At 51.8% G+C, this 22,233-nt stretch overlaps 1 protein-coding gene and 4 non-coding genes across 5 annotated transcripts in view; all 5 read right to left on the reverse strand.

The window, feature by feature from the left end:
- LOC138493055 (myb-related transcription factor, partner of profilin-like) overlaps nt 1–18,582 on the reverse strand; it is a 152,063-nt gene extending 133,481 nt beyond the window's left edge. The window contains exons 1-2 of the mRNA XM_069620284.1: nt 17,836–18,582; nt 16,887–17,511 (exon numbers count right to left, since the gene is read on the reverse strand). Coding sequence (XP_069476385.1) covers nt 16,887–17,511; nt 17,836–18,256 — 1,046 coding nt within the window. The 5' untranslated portion in view covers nt 18,257–18,582. The remainder of the gene's footprint in view (nt 1–16,886; nt 17,512–17,835) is intronic.
- LOC138496558 (U4 spliceosomal RNA) lies at nt 3,180–3,320 on the reverse strand. Its single transcript, XR_011278059.1, has one exon. It is a non-coding gene; the product is annotated as a U4 spliceosomal RNA (small nuclear RNA).
- LOC138496753 (U4 spliceosomal RNA) lies at nt 6,829–6,969 on the reverse strand. The gene has a single exon (XR_011278236.1). It is a non-coding gene; the product is annotated as a U4 spliceosomal RNA (small nuclear RNA).
- On the reverse strand, nt 10,478–10,618 carry LOC138496560 (U4 spliceosomal RNA). The gene has a single exon (XR_011278060.1). It is a non-coding gene; the product is annotated as a U4 spliceosomal RNA (small nuclear RNA).
- A 129-nt stretch (nt 18,583–18,711) lies between the features above and the next one.
- On the reverse strand, nt 18,712–18,852 carry LOC138496638 (U4 spliceosomal RNA). Its single transcript, XR_011278131.1, has one exon. It is a non-coding gene; the product is annotated as a U4 spliceosomal RNA (small nuclear RNA).
- Nucleotides 18,853–22,233: the final 3,381 nt, after the last annotated feature.

A 22,233-nucleotide genomic window follows, 5' to 3' on the forward strand; every position in this document is an offset into this window, starting at 1 on the left:
GCAACATGGGAGAGGCTTGAGAATGCAAAGAGCCATTGGAGGATTGCACAGGAGCGAGGACAGCATCGAGAAATGGGCTCCTTTGGGGACAGGTGAAGTGATGCTCCACCAGGACGACCAGCTGTTTCTGCAGTGCAGCCAGGACATTGACAAGAAGTGAATCAATTTGTCTCTGAGCGTTCCAACTGTTGACCAAACCATTACAATTTCGATACATTTCCATGCCATCACATACCTACCTGTTTGTGATAATTGCACTTGTCCTTGAAAATAGACCCGATTTTGCAGGGGACTCTGGGAAAAGTGAAAAGGTCCTATGTAATTCACGTCTTGTACCCTGTCTCATAGGGCGGACCCTGCAATTCTACTTCCACTCCACTGCCAAAAATGAAGCGGCCTTGCCCTGTTCAGGCTTTTTGCTGTAGCACCTGGGCCTTTGCAGAGCCATCTGCTTAGTGTGGCTCTGCCACTGAGGTCAGAAGAGAACATTTAGCCTGAGAAACGGCTGTCTGTGTGTGCAGCTTGGAGAAGACACTGTTGCCATGGGAAAGACATGCCTGTTTGCTGTGCAAATGAAGTGCAGACACAGACAGAAGAGACCACTTGACTGGTAGGAATTGAAGAACCTGACCAAGAGTGAGGAATTAGACCATCCGCACGGGGAGTGTGCGCTCCGCCTGGGCTGGTTTGATACTTTTAAAAAAGAAATGGAATGTTGGTAGGTAAACCTCCTGGAAATGTGTGGGGGTATTCCGCACACATTTCCCAATGGACACTGCACAACAAACACATAGTCAAGTGCACTCTGGGGGACACAGTCTACCGGTGCGGTCCTCCTGTCACATTTAGCTGCAATGTGACAGCCATGGGTACATCAAAGCATCTCTGAAGGGGGAAGGCAATGCCTTCCTCCGGCCCTGGTCAGCCTACTTAAAATAGCAAAGGCTCCATCGATATGCCCTGCCTATTGTTAGGTTCTCTCTGATGGCAGCGCATACTGATGAGAGTTAAGTGAAGCAGGCCTGCCAAGAGGCCTGTTCACAGAACTAACACAGGGCAGGAAACCCCAACACCTTTTTCATATGCAATGTGTCAGCTTGAAGCTAGCTCCCACCCCTCTGTATGAAGGCCATTGAATGTCATGTGTGGAACAACTGTTTACAGTAGGCAACCGCTGCAGGGCCACCCCCTTTCAGAGGGAAGATATATGTGATTTGATGCAGACAGTCTGTTCTCGAGCTCAATTAACCAGAGAGCCACTTTGATCCACAGGAGACAGGAAGATGGGTGCGGCTTAGTAGTACATGTTGTCACCCCTTACCTTTCCTGTTGCAAAGCACTCTGGTCATGACCTTACGCATGACAGAAGATTGGTGGTGGGGACCCAGGATTGGGTCTTTAAGGTAGGCTTAGCATGCTCCAATCACTGGGGCCCATTTGGCTTTAAAAGAGGGCTGAGCCCCTCACTGAGCAGATCATCCGACGACTTCAAAAGGAGTACGAAGAAGGACTCATTCGGACCCTCGGTGATGGTACAGTCTGCCTCACGGCTTCCGCCAGTGAAGGAAGTCCAGGATTTCCAAGAGGGAAGCAAAATACCTCCCAAAACATCTCCCAGGGAACAGAGGGAGATACCCGACTCAGAGGATCCATCAAGCAGCACCAGAACCGGTACCCAGCCAGCACACAGCGTGCCCTGCTAGGTTAAGCCAGCAAGCTTCCTAGGTGGGAAGTGCCAGAGAGTCTCTGAACAAAGGACAAGGCCGTTGCCGGCAAACACTCTTCTCAGCTTTGGGCCGGCCGCCTTAAACGTCGACCCAAGCATTGAGAAGAAGCTCGGAGGAGTGCCACAACAAGCATCAACCAGCGTCCATCTTTTAAGGACTTTTTCGAAGCAGTCGAGCTCTCAAACTGCGACCGGCTGCACCACTGTGGCTGTTCTCACGCTGCAGTCACTAAAGCCGTCTGAGAACCCTCGACCAGCGTTCCAGATCCACCAACCAGCACACAGACAACAATTCTTCACCCCGAGCCGCCGGGTAGGGCAGCCTGCAGCCGTCCGCCCAGCCTCGCTTACCAAACTGCCTGCCAACTGATATCCGCATCTGTCGTCCCTCTTGAACTCTGTCGCCGGAGCTACAAAGCATGCTGGAAGCCACTCGATGCTGTCGAGTACCAAGATCATCTCAAACACCAGTTACATTGTGGTTCTGTCCCCCTGGTCCTTCTCCGAAGGCCCTTAGTGACATTTACGACCTCTTGCTCCCTTGCTGCTGCAACCAAATAACCTTGAACAGTTCAGACTGATTGCTTTACCGACTGCACTCCTGTCAGTATCCAGAGTGCATCCCTCTCCTTTGTGAAACTGTCTGTCCCCTGTTTTCCTTTATAGGGTGGGTTGTATTTTGTAGTGTATTAGAACTGTCTGTTGTATTAATACTAAAGTAGATATTTGTATACAACCTTGACTGGACAGTCCCTTTTATCAGTGGGTCACAATTGTTTTTTCGCTCTGTTGCAACTAACCAGCCTGACGTTCCGTCCACTGTTCGGACCCCTTCCGGTGTACTAGAGGTGTGGGACTGATTGATGGTCTAGAAAGCGATATTCCTCCCTGGACCACTAGTGCCCCGGAAGTTGATTCGTCACACCAAGAGAGGTCGGGTTGTTGACTCCACGTGAATATGTGTCTATAGAATGCATGGGGACAGAAATGCCCTTTTGCCTCTCTTGGGAAGACTGAGATGGTGAGCGAAGGCCAAAGGTAAAGCGACCCCTCTGCTGCGGTTGGCTTCAGTGGCAGCCAGACCTCCCTGAGTAACCATCCAACAATCTGATGACTTTCGCAAGAGCAGATGTGGCAAAGAGGATCGAAGGCAGACAGGTCACTGTCTGCTAGGTTCTGAAAGCTCATGGTTTTCATGTCGTGAGATCAGGAAGGCAGCGAGACAACTGAGGCGCTTAATGCACCTGCTGCATGGTCACGGTTCCATAGACTTCGCTGCGCCGCTTGGAATTTACGAATGCGCTAGCTTCTGGAAGTAAACCCCTTTGTTGAGGGTAGGCCACGAGAGAACAAAGAATAGAAGGGATGGGTTCCGAAAAACACACCCCTCTTGCTAGGTCTTCTCCAGTGGAGTAAAAGCGTCATTGTCTCCTTTTCAAACAAATCGGTTCAGCCTCCGTAGAGACTGTCAAAAATTACCAATTCCAGCTATATTTCAAGCTGTCATGGCGGGGTATTGGGTAAAGTTTTCAATAAGCAATAATCGCGCCTCGGTTAAACCTCATGAGCTACGATACTGCCACTGCGCAAAGCTAAAGCACCTGACCCAGAGGCCCGTGCGCCCCGGGAATGGATTCCCATTTAACTTGCACTGATCCCAGCAAGCTCCATCCTGAGCATCCTTTGTCAAACTCATAAAACCGCCTGGATTCCAGTGCCGAGATTTGTTGAGGTGAACACCTGTATCATCTTGCGCTCACCAAACTGACAGCAAATATAGTAGCAAGGTATGCATAGGATTCTGGGAGTAAACATGCAAATGAGCAGGCTGCTACCTGTGCGCTCTTTCCCTTAGCATGATCGGTGGCCTGTTGGCAAGTGACCCCGCCCTCCTGAGAGATTATTGGGCAGGCCGCTGCCAAGGCAACATGGGAGAGGCTTGAGAATGCAAAGAGCCATTGGAGGATTGCACAGGAGCGAGGACAGCATCGAGAAATGGGCTCCTTTGGGGACAGGTGAAGTGATGCTCCACCAGGACGACCAGCTGTTTCTGCAGTGCAGCCAGGACATTGACAAGAAGTGAATCAATTTGTCTCTGAGCGTTCCAACTGTTGACCAAACCATTACAATTTCGATACATTTCCATGCCATCACATACCTACCTGTTTGTGATAATTGCACTTGTCCTTGAAAATAGACCCGATTTTGCAGGGGACTCTGGGAAAAGCGAAAAGGTCCTATGTAATTCACGTCTTGTACCCTGTCTCATAGGGCGGACCCTGCAATTCTACTTCCACTCCACTGCCAAAAATGAAGCGGCCTTGCCCTGTTCAGGCTTTTTGCTGTAGCCCCTGGGCCTTTGCAGAGCCATCTGCTTAGTGTGGCTCTGCCACTGAGGTCAGAAGAGAACATTTAGCCTGAGAAACGGCTGTCTGTGTGTGCAGCTTGGAGAAGACACTGTTGCCATGGGAAAGACATGCCTGTTTGCTGTGCAAATGAAGTGCAGACACAGACAGAAGAGACCACTTGACTGGTAGGAATTGAAGAACCTGACCAAGAGTGAGGAATTAGACCATCCGCACGGGGAGTGTGCGCTCCGCCTGGGCTGGTTTGATACTTTTAAAAAAGAAATGGAATGTTGGTAGGTAAACCTCCTGGAAATGTGTGGGGCTATTCCGCACACATTTCCCAATGGACACTGCACAACAAACACATAGTCAAGTGCACTCTGGGGGAGACAGTCTACCGGTGCGGTCCTCCTGTCACATTTAGCTGCAATGTGACAGCCATGGGTACATCAAAGCATCTCTGAAGGGGGAAGGCAACGCCTTCCTCCGGCCCTGGTCAGCCTACTTAAAATAGCAAAGGCTCCATCGATATGCCCTGCCTATTGTTAGGTTCTCTCTGATGGCAGCGCATACTGATGAGAGTTAAGTGAAGCAGGCCTGCCAAGAGGCCTGTTCACAGAACTAACACAGGGCAGGAAACCCCAACACCTTTTTCATATGCAATGTGTCAGCTTGAAGCTAGCTCCCACCCCTCTGTATGAAGGCCATTGAATGTCATGTGTGGAACAACTGTTTACAGTAGGCAACCGCTGCAGGGCCACCCCCTTTCAGAGGGAAGATATATGTGATTTGATGCAGACAGTCTGTTTTCGAGCTCAATTAACCAGAGAGCCACTTTGATCCACAGGAGACAGGAAGATGGGTGCGGCTTAGTAGTACATGTTGTCACCCCTTACCTTTCCTGTTGCAAAGCACTCTGGTCATGACCTTACGCATGACAGAAGATTGGTGGTGGGGACCCAGGATTGGGTCTTTAAGGTAGGCTTAGCATGCTCCAATCACTGGGGCCCATTTGGCTTTAAAAGAGGGCTGAGCCCCTCACTGAGCAGATCATCCGACGACTTCAAAAGGAGTACGAAGAAGGACTCATTCGGACCCTCGGTGATGGTACAGTCTGCCTCACGGCTTCCGCCAGTGAAGGAAGTCCAGGATTTCCAAGAGGGAAGCAAAATACCTCCCAAAACATCTCCCAGGGAACAGAGGGAGATACCCGACTCAGAGGATCCATCAAGCAGCACCAGAACCGGTACCCAGCCAGCACACAGCGTGCCCTGCTAGGTTAAGCCAGCAAGCTTCCTAGGTGGGAAGTGCCAGAGAGTCTCTGAACAAAGGACAAGGCCGTTGCCGGCAAACACTCTTCTCAGCTTTGGGTCGGCCGCCTTAAACGTCGACCCAAGCATTGAGAAGAAGCTCGGAGGAGTGCCACAACAAGCATCAACCAGCGTCCATCTTTTAAGGACTTTTTCGAAGCAGTCGAGCTCTCAAACTGCGACCGGCTGCACCACTGTGGCTGTTCTCACGCTGCAGTCACTAAAGCCGTCTGAGAACCCTCGACCAGCGTTCCAGATCCACCAACCAGCACACAGACAACGATTCTTCACCCCGAGCCGCCGGGTAGGGCAGCCTGCAGCCGTCCGCCCAGCCTCGCTTACCAAACTGCCTGCCAACTGATATCCGCATCTGTCGTCCCTCTTGAACTCTGTCGCCGGAGCTACAAAGCATGCTGGAAGCCACTCGATGCTGTCGAGTACCAAGATCATCTCAAACACCAGTTACATTGTGGTTCTGTCCCCCTGGTCCTTCTCCGAAGGCCCTTAGTGACATTTACGACCTCTTGCTCCCTTGCTGCTGCAACCAAATAACCTTGAACAGTTCAGACTGATTGCTTTACCGACTGCACTCCTGTCAGTATCCAGAGTGCATCCCTCTCCTTTGTGAAACTGTCTGTCCCCTGTTTTCCTTTATAGGGTGGGTTGTATTTTGTAGTGTGTTAGAACTGTCTGTTGTATTAATACTAAAGTAGATATTTGTATACAACCTTGACTGGACAGTCCCTTTTATCAGTGGGTCACAATTGTTTTTTCGCTCTGTTGCAACTAACCAGCCTGACGTTCCGTCCACTGTTCGGACCCCTTCCGGTGTACTAGGGGTGTGGGACTGATTGATGGTCTAGAAAGCGATATTCCTCCCTGGACCACTAGTGCCCCGGAAGTTGATTCGTCACACCAAGAGAGGTCGGGTTGTTGACTCCACGTGAATATGTGTCTATAGAATGCATGGGGACAGAAATGCCCTTTTGCCTCTCTTGGGAAGACTGAGATGGTGAGCGAAAGCCAAAGGTAAAGCGACCCCTCTGCTGCGGTTGGCTTCAGTGGCAGCCAGACCTCCCTGAGCAACCATCCAACAATCTGATGACTTTCGCAAGAGCAGATGTGGCAAAGAGGATCGAAGGCAGACAGGTCACTGTCTGCTAGGTTCTGAAAGCTCATGGTTTTCATGTCGTGAGATCAGGAAGGCAGCGAGACAACTGAGGCGCTTAATGCACCTGCTGCATGGTCACGGTTCCATAGACTTCGCTGCGCCGCTTGGAGTTTACGAATGCGCTAGCTTCTGGAAGTAAACCCCTTTGTTGAGGGTAGGCCACGAGAGAACAAAGAATAGAAGGGATGGGTTCCGAAAAACACACCCCTCTTGCTAGGTCTTCTCCAGTGGAGTAAAAGCGTCATTGTCTCCTTTTCAAACAAATCGGTTCAGCCTCCGTAGAGACTGTCAAAAATTACCAATTCCAGATATATTTCAAGCTGTCATGGCGGGGTATTGGGTAAAGTTTTCAATAAGCAATAATCGCGCCTCGGTTAAACCTCATGAGCTACGATACTGCCACTGCGCAAAGCTAAAGCACCTGACCCAGAGGCCCGTGCGCCCCGGGAATGGATTCCCATTTAACTTGCACTGATCCCAGCAAGCTCCATCCTGAGCATCCTTTGTCAAACTCATAAAACCGCCTGGATTCCAGTGCCGAGATTTGTTGAGGTGAACACCTGTATCATCTTGCGCTCACCAAACTGACAGCAAATATAGTAGCAAGGTATGCATAGGATTCTGGGAGTAAACATGCAAATGAGCAGGCTGCTACCTGTGCGCTCTTTCCCTTAGCATGATCGGTGGCCTGTTGGCAAGTGACCCCGCCCTCCTGAGAGATTATTGGGCAGGCCGCTGCCAAGGCAACATGGGAGAGGCTTGAGAATGCAAAGAGCCATTGGAGGATTGCACAGGAGCGAGGACAGCATCGAGAAATGGGCTCCTTTGGGGACAGGTGAAGTGATGCTCCACCAGGACGACCAGCTGTTTCTGCAGTGCAGCCAGGACATTGACAAGAAGTGAATCAATTTGTCTCTGAGCGTTCCAACTGTTGACCAAACCATTACAATTTCGATACATTTCCATGCCATCACATACCTACCTGTTTGTGGTAATTGCACTTGTCCTTGAAAATAGACCCGATTTTGCAGGGGACTCTGGGAAAAGTGAAAAGGTCCTATGTAATTCACGTCTTGTACCCTGTCTCATAGGGCGGACCCTGCAATTCTACTTCCACTCCACTGCCAAAAATGAAGCGGCCTTGCCCTGTTCAGGCTTTTTGCTGTAGCCCCTGGGCCTTTGCAGAGCCATCTGCTTAGTGTGGCTCTGCCACTGAGGTCAGAAGAGAACATTTAGCCTGAGAAACGGCTGTCTGTGTGTGCAGCTTGGAGAAGACACTGTTGCCATGGGAAAGACATGCCTGTTTGCTGTGCAAATGAAGTGCAGACACAGACAGAAGAGACCACTTGACTGGTAGGAATTGAAGAACCTGACCAAGAGTGAGGAATTAGACCATCCGCACGGGGAGTGTGCGCTCCGCCTGGGCTGGTTTGATACTTTTAAAAAAGAAATGGAATGTTGGTAGGTAAACCTCCTGGAAATGTGTGGGGCTATTCCGCACACATTTCCCAATGGACACTGCACAACAAACACATAGTCAAGTGCACTCTGGGGGACACAGTCTACCGGTGCGGTCCTCCTGTCACATTTAGCTGCAATGTGACAGCCATGGGTACATCAAAGCATCTCTGAAGGGGGAAGGCAACGCCTTCCTCCGGCCCTTGTCAGCCTACTTAAAATAGCAAAGGCTCCATCGATATGCCCTGCCTATTGTTAGGTTCTCTCTGATGGCAGCGCATACTGATGAGAGTTAAGTGAAGCAGGCCTGCCAAGAGGCCTGTTCACAGAACTAACACAGGGCAGGAAACCCCAACACCTTTTTCATATGCAATGTGTCAGCTTGAAGCTAGCTCCCACCCCTCTGTATGAAGGCCATTGAATGTCATGTGTGGAACAACTGTTTACAGTAGGCAACCGCTGCAGGGCCACCCCCTTTCAGAGGGAAGATATATGTGATTTGATGCAGACAGTCTGTTCTCGAGCACAATTAACCAGAGAGCCACTTTGATCCACAGGAGACAGGAAGATGGGTGCGGCTTAGTAGTACATGTTGTCACCCCTTACCTTTCCTGTTGCAAAGCACTCTGGTCATGACCTTACGCATGACAGAAGATTGGTGGTGGGGACCCAGGATTGGGTCTTTAAGGTAGGCTTAGCATGCTCCAATCACTGGGGCCCATTTGGCTTTAAAAGAGGGCTGAGCCCCTCACTGAGCAGATCATCCGACGACTTCAAAAGGAGTACGAAGAAGGACTCATTCGGACCCTCGGTGATGGTACAGTCTGCCTCACGGCTTCCGCCAGTGAAGGAAGTCCAGGATTTCCAAGAGGGAAGCAAAATACCTCCCAAAACATCTCCCAGGGAACAGAGGGAGATACCCGACTCAGAGGATCCATCAAGCAGCACCAGAACCGGTACCCAGCCAGCACACAGCGTGCCCTGCTAGGTTAAGCCAGCAAGCTTCCTAGGTGGGAAGTGCCAGAGAGTCTCTGAACAAAGGACAAGGCCGTTGCCGGCAAACACTCTTCTCAGCTTTGGGTCGGCCGCCTTAAACGTCGACCCAAGCATTGAGAAGAATCTCGGAGGAGTGCCACAACAAGCATCAACCAGCGTCCATCTTTTAAGGACTTTTTCGAAGCAGTCGAGCTCTCAAACTGCGACCAGCTGCACCACTGTGGCTGTTCTCACGCTGCAGTCACTAAAGCCGTCTGAGAACCCTCGACCAGCGTTCCAGATCCACCAACCAGCACACAGACAACGATTCTTCACCCCGAGCCGCCGGGTAGGGCAGCCTGCAGCCGTCCGCCCAGCCTCGCTTACCAAACTGCCTGCCAACTGATATCCGCATCTGTCGTCCCTCTTGAACTCTGTCGCCGGAGCTACAAAGCATGCTGGAAGCCACTCGATGCTGTCGAGTACCAAGATCATCTCAAACACCAGTTACATTGTGGTTCTGTCCCCCTGGTCCTTCTCCGAAGGCCCTTAGTGACATTTACGACCTCTTGCTCCCTTGCTGCTGCAACCAAATAACCTTGAACAGTTCAGACTGATTGCTTTACCGACTGCACTCCTGTCAGTATCCAGAGTGCATCCCTCTCCTTTGTGAAACTGTCTGTCCCCTGTTTTCCTTTATAGGGTGGGTTGTATTTTGTAGTGTGTTAGAACTGTCTGTTGTATTAATACTAAAGTAGATATTTGTATACAACCTTGACTGGACAGTCCCTTTTATCAGTGGGTCACAATTGTTTTTTCGCTCTGTTGCAACTAGCCAGCCTGACGTTCCGTCCACTGTTCGGACCCCTTCCGGTGTACTAGAGGTGTGGGACTGATTGATGGTCTAGAAAGCGATATTCCTCCCTGGACCACTAGTGCCCCGGAAGTTGATTCGTCACACCAAGAGAGGTCGGGTTGTTGACTCCACGTGAATATGTGTCTATAGAATGCATGGGGACAGAAATGCCCTTTTGCCTCTCTTGGGAAGACTGAGATGGTGAGCGAAGGCCAAAGGTAAAGCGACCACTCTGCTGCGGTTGGCTTCAGTGGCAGCCAGACCTCCCTGAGTAACCATCCAACAATCTGATGACTTTCGCAAGAGCAGATGTGGCAAAGAGGATCGAAGGCAGACAGGTCACTGTCTGCTAGGTTCTGAAAGCTCATGGTTTTCATGTCGTGAGATCAGGAAGGCAGCGAGACAACTGAGGCGCTTAATGCACCTGCTGCATGGTCACGGTTCCATAGACTTCGCTGCGCCGCTTGGAGTTTACGAATGCGCTAGCTTCTGGAAGTAAACCCCTTTGTTGAGGGTAGGCCACGAGAGAACAAAGAATAGAAGGGATGGGTTCCGAAAAACACACCCCTCTTGCTAGGTCTTCTCCAGTGGAGTAAAAGCGTCATTGTCTCCTTTTCAAACAAATCGGTTCAGCCTCCGTAGAGACTGTCAAAAATTACCAATTCCAGCTATATTTCAAGCTGTCATGGCGGGGTATTGGGTAAAGTTTTCAATAAGCAATAATCGCGCCTCGGTTAAACCTCATGAGCTACGATACTGCCACTGCGCAAAGCTAAAGCACCTGACCCAGAGGCCCGTGCGCCCCGGGAATGGATTCCCATTTAACTTGCACTGATCCCAGCAAGCTCCATCCTGAGCATCCTTTGTCAAACTCATAAAACCGCCTGGATTCCAGTGCCGAGATTTGTTGAGGTGAACACCTGTATCATCTTGCGCTCACCAAACTGACAGCAAATATAGTAGCAAGGTATGCATAGGATTCTGGGAGTAAACATGCAAATGAGCAGGCTGCTACCTGTGCGCTCTTTCCCTTAGCATGATCGGTGGCCTGTTGGCAAGTGACCCCGCCCTCCTGAGAGATTATTGGGCAGGCCGCTGCCAAGGCAACATGGGAGAGGCTTGAGAATGCAAAGAGCCATTGGAGGATTGCACAGGAGCGAGGACAGCATCGAGAAATGGGCTCCTTTGGGGACAGGTGAAGTGATGCTCCACCAGGACGACCAGCTGTTTCTGCAGTGCAGCCAGGACATTGACAAGAAGTGAATCAATTTGTCTCTGAGCGTTCCAACTGTTGACCAAACCATTACAATTTCGATACATTTCCATGCCATCACATACCTACCTGTTTGTGATAATTGCACTTGTCCTTGAAAATAGACCCGATTTTGCAGGGGACTCTGGGAAAAGTAAAAAGGTCCTATGTAATTCACGTCTTGTACCCTGTCTCATAGGGCGGACCCTGCAATTCTACTTCTACTCCACTGCCAAAAATGAAGCGGCCTTGTCCTGTTCAGGCTTTTTGCTGTAGCCCCTGGGCCTTTGCAGAGCCATCTGCTTAGTGTGGCTCTGCCACTGAGGTCAGAAGAGAACATTTAGCCTGAGAAACGGCTGTCTGTGTGTGCAGCTTGGAGAAGACACTGTTGCCATGGGAAAGACATGCCTGTTTGCTGTGCAAATGAAGTGCAGACACAGACAGAAGAGACCACTTGACTGGTAGGAATTGAAGAACCTGACCAAGAGTGAGGAATTAGACCATCCGCACGGGGAGTGTGCGCTCCGCCTGGGCTGGTTTGATACTTTTAAAAAAGAAATGGAATGTTGGTAGGTAAACCTCCTGGAAATGTGTGGGGCTATTCCGCACACATTTCCCAATGGACACTGCACAACAAACACATAGTCAAGTGCACTCTGGGGGACACAGTCTACCGGTGCGGTCCTCCTGTCACATTTAGCTGCAATGTGACAGCCATGGGTACATCAAAGCATCTCTGAAGGGGGAAGGCAACGCCTTCCTCCGGCCCTGGTCAGCCTACTTAAAATAGCAAAGGCTCCATTGATATGCCCTGCCTATTGTTAGGTTCTCTCTGATGGCAGCGCATACTGATGAGAGTTAAGTGAAGCAGGCCTGCCAAGAGGCCTGTTCACAGAACTAACACAGGGCAGGAAACCCCAACACCTTTTTCATATGCAATGTGTCAGCTTGAAGCTAGATCCCACCCCTCTGTATGAAGGCCATTGAATGTCATGTGTGGAACAACTGTTTACAGTAGGCAACCGCTGCAGGGCCACCCCCTTTCAGAGGGAAGATATATGTGATTTGATGCAGACAGTCTGTTCTCGAGCTCAATTAACCAGAGAGCCACTTTGATCCACAGGAGACAGGAAGATGGGTGCGGCTTAGTAGTACATGTTGTCACCCCTTACCTTTCCTGTTGCAAAGCACTCTGGTCATGACCTTACGCATGACAGAAGATTGGTGGTGGGGACCCAGGATTGGGTCTTTAAGGTAGGCTTAGCATGCTCCAATCACTGGGGCCCATTTGGCTTTAAAAGAGGGCTGAGCCCCTCACTGAGCAGATCATCCGACGACTTCAAAAGGAGTACGAAGAAGGACTCATTCGGACCCTCGGTGATGGTACAGTCTGCCTCACGGCTTCCGCCAGTGAAGGAAGTCCAGGATTTCCAAGAGGGAAGCAAAATACCTCCCAAAACATCTCCCAGGGAACAGAGGGAGATACCCGACTCAGAGGATCCATCAAGCAGCACCAGAACCGGTACCCAGCCAGCACACAGCGTGCCCTGCTAGGTTAAGCCAGCAAGCTTCCTAGGTGGGAAGTGCCAGAGAGTCTCTGAACAAAGGACAAGGCCGTTGCCGGCAAACACTCTTCTCAGCTTTGGGTCGGCCGCCTTAAACGTCGACCCAAGCATTGAGAAGAAGCTCGGAGGAGTGCCACAACAAGCATCAACCAGCGTCCATCTTTTAAGGACTTTTTCGAAGCAGTCGAGCTCTCAAACTGCGACCGGCTGCACCACTGTGGCTGTTCTCACGCTGCAGTCACTAAAGCCGTCTGAGAACCCTCGACCAGCGTTCCAGATCCACCAACCAGCACACAGACAACGATTCTTCACCCCGAGCCGCCGGGTAGGGCAGCCTGCAGCCGTCCGCCCAGCCTCGCTTACCAAACTGCCTGCCAACTGATATCCGCATCTGTCGTCCCTCTTGAACTCTGTCGCCGGAGCTACAAAGCATGCTGGAAGCCACTCGATGCTGTCGAGTACCAAGATCATCTCAAACACCAGTTACATTGTGGTTCTGTCCCCCTGGTCCTTCTCCGAAGGCCCTTAGTGACTTTACGACCTCTTGCTCCCTTGCTGCTGCAACCAAATAACCTTGAACAGTTCAGACTGATTGCTTTACCGACTGCACTCCTGTCAGTATCCAGAGTGCATCCCTCTCCTTTGTGAAACTGTCTGTCCCCTGTTTTCCTTTATAGGGTGGGTTGTATTTTGTAGTGTGTTAGAACTGTCTGTTGTATTAATACTAAAGTAGATATTTGTATACAACCTTGACTGGACAGTCCCTTTTATCAGTGGGTCACAATTGTTTTTTCGCTCTGTTGCAACTAACCAGCCTGACGTTCCGTCCACTGTTCGGACCCCTTCCGGTGTACTAGAGGTGTGGGACTGATTGATGGTCTAGAAAGCGATATTCCTCCCTGGACCACTAGTGCCCCGGAAGTTGATTCGTCACACCAAGAGAGGTCGGGTTGTTGACTCCACGTGAATATGTGTCTATAGAATGCATGGGGACAGAAATGCCCTTTTGCCTCTCTTGGGAAGACTGAGATGGTGAGCGAAGGCCAAAGGTAAAGCGACCCCTCTGCTGCGGTTGGCTTCAGTGGCAGCCAGACCTCCCTGAGTAACCATCCAACAATCTGATGACTTTCGCAAGAGAAGATGTGGCAAAGAGGATCGAAGGCAGACAGGTCATTGTCTGATAGGTTCTGAAAGCTCATGGTTTTCATGTCGTGAGATCAGGAAGGCAGCGAGACAACTGAGGCGCTTAATGCACCTGCTGCATGGTCACGGTTCCATAGACTTCGCTGCGCCGCTTGGAGTTTACGAATGCGCTAGCTTCTGGAAGTAAACCCCTTTGTTGAGGGTAGGCCACGAGAGAACAAAGAATAGAAGGGATGGGTTCCGAAAAACACACCCCTCTTGCTAGGTCTTCTTCAGTGGAGTAAAAGCGTCATTGGGCCTCATTACGACCCTGGCGCTAAGCGAAAAACGATGGCGGTAAATGCTTACCGCCATCGTTTTCCGCCAGGTCCGATCATGACCCGTGACCGTTAACTACGATGCCAATAGCGGCATCGTAGTTAACGCTGCCGCAAACTGCGCTAAGGGTGCGCGCACGCGACCGCCCACACCGCACTTAGCGCCATGGCGGAAAGGCACGCAAATGCCGACCCAAGCGGACATGCACCTAACGCCATCAATGAGGCCGCTAAGTACCTTACCGCCATGGTGCAAATAACGCCATCGCGAACCAACCGTAAAGGGCCAATTCAAGTGAATGCAGCTGCCACAGGTGCACAGAAACAGCACAGGTGAAGGCAATACAGACTCAGGGGAGTATAAAAAGAGCACACCCCACCCCTACCCACACCCAGTCACACTCCACAATGATGCCAATACGACTAGCAATGTTGGGGCTGGAGGACCTGATAGCAATGCATGTGCTACTACAACAGCAACAGCAACAACAACAACAACAGGCAGCACAGAGGAGACGCAGGAGGAGAAGGAGGGCAAGGCAAGCCCAGCAAGCCCCACCAGCACAGCCAGTGCCACCACGCAGGCAGCCCCCAATCCCACGCATCAGAGCCAATCCAAACAACCTCACTGCTGAGCAGATCCACACCCTGTACCGTTTGGACAGGGACACCATCACCGCCATCGTAGACATGACACACAACGACATCGTCAGCATGATAGAAAGTCCAACCGCCATCCCCCCCCTACTGAAGGTAGTGGCTGTACTCCACTTCCTGGCCACAGGCACCTACCAGCACACAGTGGGGCACCTGCATGGCATTTCACAACCATTATTCTCACGAACACTCATCCAAGTGCCCGATGCCCTCCTCAAGCACACAGACGACCACATCTCATTACCACGGACTGCCCAGGAGATTGCAAACACCAAAGTGGGTTTCCATGCACTAGCCAGCATACCCGGTTGCATTGGTGCCATCGACTGCACCCATGTGGAATTGGTGGTTCCACGTGCCATGGAGGTACCGTACCGCAACCGGAAACAGTTCCACGCTGTCAACGTGCAAATGGTCTGTGACTCCAACAAGATCATCACACATTGTTGTGCCCGATTCCCCGGATCAACCCATGATTCCATGGTCCTGAGGAACTCCACAATACCACGCTACATGGAGCGACATGCAGGCCCAAGATCCTGGCTACTCGGTGAGTGCGATGTCATGGAAGTGGGCATGGGAATGACGTACCAGTGCATACTCCACCTGGCTGAAAGGGGGGGGGGGATGATGCATACTCCACCTGGCTGAAAGGGGGGGGGGGGATGATGCATACTCCACCTGGCTGAAAGGGGGGGGGGGGATGATGCATACTCCACCTGGCTGAAAGGGGGGGGGGGGATGATGCATACTCCACCTGGCTGAAAGGGGGGGGGGGATGATGCATACTCCACCTGGCTGAAAGGGGGGGGGGGATGATGCATACTCCACCTGGCTGTGAGTAACACAGAGAACGGATACAGAGGAAGGCCACTCACAATGCACAAAACCCCTCTGCATACATAGGGTGATGGCATGCAAAACAGGCCATGGCAGCAATGAGCATATACTGGTTGCATAGTGTGAATCAATTAGTGCATGTAGAAGTGAGCCAAGGTAACAGTTCCATGCCAGCCATGGTGGGACATCATGTTCCTGATCAGACAACATGACTGACACATACATTCTCGCCTACATACAGGTGATGCAGCCTACCCCCTGAAGAGGTGGCTCCTCACGCCAGTCCGGAACCCGCAGAACCAGCACGAGGAGGACTACAACCGTGCACATACACGTACTCGTGTGGTCATAGAGCAGACATTCGGCCTCCTGAAGGCACGGTTCCGAAGCCTCAGCAGGTCTGGTGGGGCACTCCTGTATGGCCATGAGAAGGTGGCAAAGATCGTCATGGCATGTGTCATGCTGCACAATATGTGCGTCAGACGGAATGTGCCCCTGCCCCCTGACGCAGAACTGCAACCACCTGACGATGAGGATGAGGATGAGGAGGGTGCAGAAGGGGCGCCACCACATGGAGGAGGCGATGCACAGGAGGGGCGTGCCATGCGCCAAAGTATCATCAACCACTGCTTCTAGCACACACGGCTGGTGTTCATCGCATGGAGACTGCACTTGGGGCACTGTGTGACTCTGGGGCATGCACACTGAGGACTGGACACCAATAAAGCACACATACGCAATGAAAATGTCCACACATTTCCTTTTTTGAAACGAAAAAGTGTATTTGAACTATGAACTGTCGTGTCACACCCCCTCCCACCTCCCACCTCCCCCCTGCACACCCCAACACACCCCCTCCCACCTCCCACCTCCCCCCTGCACACACACCCCCCCAAACTCCCCCCTTAACTCCCCAACACACCACCCCGCCACCCCCCTGCACACCCCAACACACCCACTCCCCCCTCCACCCTCCCCCCCCCCCTGGAATCCCAACAAAGGTGTGAGTTGGTCTGTGCAGCAGTGTCAGTAGTAGGATTCCTACACTGTCCGGCCACTATTGGCAGCCCCCTCCACTGGCCCCCGGGGCACCCCTGCCTGTGCTGCGGAGGTTCCTCCCCGATCGGCGGATGGGGCTGCTCGGTGTCGAGCTGGCAACCGAGGAGGATCCTGCCTGCTCATTTGGACGCATGGCCCGTATTGTCTGCACAAGGTCAGTGATGGAGTGCCGCACAGCAGCTAGTTCCGCGCAGATGTCCTTTGTGGACGACTCTATAGCTGCCTTCACAGTCTCAGCACATTTCTCCATTGCTGCACTTGACCCCCCACATTCAGCAACATGTTCTTCGAGCAGCGAGGAAAGTTGCTGCTGCCGGGTGGCAATCGCCTCCAGAGAATGGTTGGAATTCTGGCCCATGGCTAATGGCAGTGGTATTCCCATTGGGCTGATCTGCCCCTGCAGCGGGGATGGAGTGGCTGGCCAATCGTCATCCTCTGGCTGACCCTGTGTGGCATCCGCATGCGGGCTGCTTAGGGACAGGTAGGGGGAATGAGGGTGGCCTGTGGGGCTTCTGACATCACTCTCCTCAAAGATCCCTGCTTCGCTATCGGAGGAGGCAGCAATGGCAGCAGTCTCCCCAATTGTGCTGCTTGCAGCAGAGGCTGTGGCTTCTGTGGGCATGATTGGTGTGATGTCTGCTGCTGCTGCTGCTGTACTGCCTGCTGGGGTGGCTGTCTGTGCCCTGTCCTGTTTCCCTTGCATGGATTTTGCCTGCTGTGGTGTTTTCCTCGGGACGACAGAGGTGGAGGGTTGTGGCGTTGGCACAGTTGGCCTGGCCCTCTTGGTGGGTGTGGAGGCTGTGGTGTCCTCTTCCTCAAGGTCGGAATTTGAGCCTGTGGTGGGACAGAGGAGGGAGAGTGTTATTGATGGGTCTGCGGACATTGGCCGGGCATTGTGGCGACTGGCATCTCATCAGTTAGTACATGTGGCACATTTCATGCAGGGGAAAAAAGTTGTCTGCCTTTTGTGTGGAAGTAGCATGGAGGTATGTGGGTGCCTGCAGTTAGGGTGTGCGTGCTGCATGTGTACAGGGTGCAGATCGGATGTATCTGTGGGCAGTCTCCTGCTGATGTGTTGCATTCACACTATGGGCCAACATTGTACTTCACATGAATGGACTTAGGTGAGATTTGCATGCCTTGATTTGAGCCACCTACCTGCATCGCCCGATGTCGGGGCTCCTCTCTCCATTCCTCCTACTCCTTCAATGCTCTGCATTCCGATTGTGGAGGCACAGATTTCCTCCCATGGCTGCAATTTTATAGGGGACTCCGATCCTCCCCCAGTTGCCATTGCCAGGTTCATGTTGGCTGATAGTATGCTCCTGACTCTGAGCCGGAGATCGTCCCACCGCTTGCGGCACTGTTTGACATTGCGGGGTGTTGTTCCCACGGCACTGACCCGCTGAGCTACCAGTGCCCATATGGCCTTCTTCTTGGATATGGCCGGTCTTGTCAGTTGGTTGGAGAATACCACTGCAGCGTTCTCCTGGAGGGTCTCCGCTAGAATGGTAAGCTCCTCTCTGGAGAAGCGGTCTTGCCGCTGGCGGTCACAGGCTTTTTTCAAAACTTTAGGCATCTTCCTGCAGGTAGAAGGTTGAAGCCGGTATTGGCGGGGTCTCAGGCTCGGATGTCCAGTGGTTTCGGAGGATGGCAATGGATTGTGTTTTTAAAGATGGCCGCCGTGCTCTTTCCCGTTCCGCCGCGGTGACGCTACTTCCGGTTCCGCTTATCTACGGTCACCGCTAATTGCGGTGACCGCTAACTACGGTCACCGCTATGTACGGCGGTGGCGGTGGTGCACCTTGCGCCGCATACGATGCCGGTAGGTGCCGTTTTGGGGGCATTACCGCCATGGCGCTGTTTACATTACCGCCATGGCGTAATGCTCGTGCGCGATGGGTCCTAATGTGGCGCACTTTACGCCATCGTCCCACGGCGTTAACGTTCATTACGCCATGGCGGTAATGACGGCGGATTACCGCCAGGGTCGTAATGAGGCCCATTGTCTCCTTTTCAAACAAATCGGTTCAGCCTCCGTAGAGACTGTCAAAAATTACCAATTCCAGCTATATTTCAAGCTGCCATGGCGGGGTATTGGGTAAAGTTTTCAATAAGCAATAATCGCGCCTCGGTTAAACCTCATGAGCTACGATACTGCCACTGCGCAAAGCTAAAGCACCTGACCCAGAGGCCCGTGCGCCCCGGGAATGGATTCCCATTTAACTTGCACTGATCCCAGCAAGCTCCATCCTGAGCATCCTTTGTCAAACTCATAAAACCGCCTGGATTCCAGTGCCGAGATTTGTTGAGGTGAACACCTGTATCATCTTGCGCTCACCAAACTGACAGCAAATATAGTAGCAAGGTATGCATAGGATTCTGGGAGTAAACATGCAAATGAGCAGGCTGCTACCTGTGCGCTCTTTCCCTTAGCATGATCGGTGGCCTGTTGGCAAGTGACCCCGCCCTCCTGAGAGATTATTGGGCAGGCCGCTGCCAAGGCAACATGGGAGAGGCTTGAGAATGCAAAGAGCCATTGGAGGATTGCACAGGAGCGAGGACAGCATCGAGAAATGGGCTCCTTTGGGGACAGGTGAAGTGATGCTCCACCAGGACGACCAGCTGTTTCTGCAGTGCAGCCAGGACATTGACAAGAAGTGAATCAATTTGTCTCTGAGCGTTCCAACTGTTGACCAAACCATTACAATTTCGATACATTTCCATGCCATCACATACCTACCTGTTTGTGATAATTGCACTTGTCCTTGAAAATAGACCCGATTTTGCAGGGGACTCTGGGAAAAGTGAAAAGGTCCTATGTAATTCACGTCTTGTACCCTGTCTCATAGGGCGGACCCTGCAATTCTACTTCTACTCAACTGCCAAAAATGAAGCGGCCTTGCCCTGTTCAGGCTTTTTGCTGTAGCCCCTGGGCCTTTGCAGAGCCATCTGCTTAGTGTGGCTCTGCCACTGAGGTCAGAAGAGAACATTTAGCCTGAGAAACGGCTGTCTGTGTGTGCAGCTTGGAGAAGACACTGTTGCCATGGGAAAGACATGCCTGTTTGCTGTGCAAATGAAGTGCAGACACAGACAGAAGAGACCACTTGACTGGTAGGAATTGAAGAACCTGACCAAGAGTGAGGAATTAGACCATCCGCACGGGGAGTGTGCGCTCCGCCTGGGCTGGTTTGATACTTTTAAAAAAGAAATGGAATGTTGGTAGGTAAACCTCCTGGAAATGTGTGGGGCTATTCCGCACACATTTCCCAATGGACACTGCACAACAAACACATAGTCAAGTGCACTCTGGGGGACACAGTCTACCGGTGCGGTCCTCCTGTCACATTTAGCTGCAATGTGACAGCCATGGGTACATCAAAGCATCTCTGAAGGGGGAAGGCAACGCCTTCCTCCGGCCCTGGTCAGCCTACTTAAAATAGCAAAGGCTCCATTGATATGCCCTGCCTATTGTTAGGTTCTCTCTGATGGCAGCGCATACTGATGAGAGTTAAGTGAAGCAGGCCTGCCAAGAGGCCTGTTCACAGAACTAACACAGGGCAGGAAACCCCAACACCTTTTTCATATGCAATGTGTCAGCTTGAAGCTAGCTCCCACCCCTCTGTATGAAGGCCATTGAATGTCATGTGTGGAACAACTGTTTACAGTAGGCAACCGCTGCAGGGCCACCCCCTTTCAGAGGGAAGATATATGTGATTTGATGCAGACAGTCTGTTCTCGAGCTCAATTAACCAGAGAGCCACTTTGATCCACAGGAGACAGGAAGATGGGTGCGGCTTAGTAGTACATGTTGTCACCTCTTACCTTTCCTGTTGCAAAGCACTCTGGTCATGACCTTACGCATGACAGAAGATTGGTGGTGGGGACCCAGGATTGGGTCTTTAAGGTAGGCTTAGCATGCTCCAATCACTGGGGCCCATTTGGCTTTAAAAGAGGGCTGAGCCCCTCACTGAGCAGATCATCCGACGACTTCAAAAGGAGTACGAAGAAGGACTCATTCGGACCCTCGGTGATGGTACAGTCTGCCTCACGGCTTCCGCCAGTGAAGGAAGTCCAGGATTTCCAAGAGGGAAGCAAAATACCTCCCAAAACATCTCCCAGGGAACAGAGGGAGATACCCGACTCAGAGGATCCATCAAGCAGCACCAGAACCGGTACCCAGCCAGCACACAGCGTGCCCTGCTAGGTTAAGCCAGCAAGCTTCCTAGGTGGGAAGTGCCAGAGAGTCTCTGAACAAAGGACAAGGCCGTTGCCGGCAAACACTCTTCTCAGCTTTGGGTCGGCCGCCTTAAACGTCGACCCAAGCATTGAGAAGAAGCTCGGAGGAGTGCCACAACAAGCATCAACCAGCGTCCATCTTTTAAGGACTTTTTCGAAGCAGTCGAGCTCTCAAACTGCGACCGGCTGCACCACTGTGGCTGTTCTCACGCTGCAGTCACTAAAGCCGTCTGAGAACCCTCGACCAGCGTTCCAGATCCACCAACCAGCACACAGACAACGATTCTTCACCCCGAGCCGCCGGGTAGGGCAGCCTGCAGCCGTCCGCCCAGCCTCGCTTACCAAACTGCCTGCCAACTGATATCCGCATCTGTCGTCCCTCTTGAACTCTGTCGCCGGAGCTACAAAGCATGCTGGAAGCCACTCGATGCTGTCGAGTACCAAGATCATCTCAAACACCAGTTACATTGTGGTTCTGTCCCCCTGGTCCTTCTCCGAAGGCCCTTAGTGACTTTACGACCTCTTGCTCCCTTGCTGCTGCAACCAAATAACCTTGAACAGTTCAGACTGATTGCTTTACCGACTGCACTCCTGTCAGTATCCAGAGTGCATCCCTCTCCTTTGTGAAACTGTCTGTCCCCTGTTTTCCTTTATAGGGTGGGTTGTATTTTGTAGTGTGTTAGAACTGTCTGTTGTATTAATACTAAAGTAGATATTTGTATACAACCTTGACTGGACAGTCCCTTTTATCAGTGGGTCACAATTGTTTTTTCGCTCTGTTGCAACTAACCAGCCTGACGTTCCGTCCACTGTTCGGACCCCTTCCGGTGTACTAGAGGTGTGGGACTGATTGATGGTCTAGAAAGCGATATTCCTCCCTGGACCACTAGTGCCCCGGAAGTTGATTCGTCACACCAAGAGAGGTCGGGTTGTTGACTCCACGTGAATATGTGTCTATAGAATGCATGGGGACAGAAATGCCCTTTTGCCTCTCTTGGGAAGACTGAGATGGTGAGCGAAGGCCAAAGGTAAAGCGACCCCTCTGCTGCGGTTGGCTTCAGTGGCAGCCAGACCTCCCTGAGTAACCATCCAACAATCTGATGACTTTCGCAAGAGCAGATGTGGCAAAGAGGATCGAAGGCAGACAGGTCACTGTCTGCTAGGTTCTGAAAGCTCATGGTTTTCATATCGTGAGATCAGGAAGGCAGCGAGACAACTGAGGCGCTTAATGCACCTGCTGCATGGTCACGGTTCCATAGACTTCGCTGCGCCGCTTGGAGTTTACGAATGCGCTAGCTTCTGGAAGTAAACCCCTTT

Source organism: Ambystoma mexicanum, chromosome 10 (assembly GCF_040938575.1).
Source record: "Ambystoma mexicanum isolate Mex_15411 chromosome 10, UKY_AmexF1_1, whole genome shotgun sequence".
Taxonomy (NCBI): domain Eukaryota; kingdom Metazoa; phylum Chordata; class Amphibia; order Caudata; family Ambystomatidae; genus Ambystoma; species Ambystoma mexicanum.